The following is a 202-nucleotide window of genomic DNA, read 5'->3' as shown; positions in this document are numbered from 1 at the left end:
GTGTGTGTGATCCTGGGTGTGCATCCACCCTGACGGTGTGTGTGATCTGGGGTGTGCATCCAACCCTGACAGTGTGTGTGATCCGGGGTGTGCATCCACCCTGACAGTGTGTGTGATCCGGGATGTGCATCCACCCTGACAGTGTGTGTGATCCGGGGTGTGCATCCACCCTGACAGTGTGTGTGATCCGGGATGTGCATCC

The 202-nt window shown here is 58.4% G+C and overlaps 2 protein-coding genes across 4 annotated transcripts in view; both read right to left on the bottom strand.

The window, feature by feature from the left end:
• The window catches only part of LOC118007329 (low molecular weight phosphotyrosine protein phosphatase), a 15,602-nt gene that overhangs the window by 6,086 nt on the left and 9,314 nt on the right, over positions 1-202 (bottom strand). The window lies entirely within an intron of this gene.
• LOC118007328 overlaps positions 1-202 on the bottom strand; it is a 2,892-nt gene that overhangs the window by 1,689 nt on the left and 1,001 nt on the right. Inside the window, exon 2 of the mRNA XM_035000348.1 lies at positions 29-194. Within this exon, the coding sequence (XP_034856239.1) occupies positions 29-194 (166 nt within the window). The remainder of the gene's footprint in view (positions 1-28; positions 195-202) is intronic.

Source organism: Mirounga leonina, unplaced genomic scaffold (genome assembly GCF_011800145.1).
Source record: "Mirounga leonina isolate KUSES-001 unplaced genomic scaffold, KU_Mleo_1.0 Mir_118, whole genome shotgun sequence".
NCBI classification, from domain to species: Eukaryota; Metazoa; Chordata; class Mammalia; order Carnivora; family Phocidae; genus Mirounga; species Mirounga leonina.
This window is presented reverse-complemented; position numbering and strand designations above follow the sequence as displayed.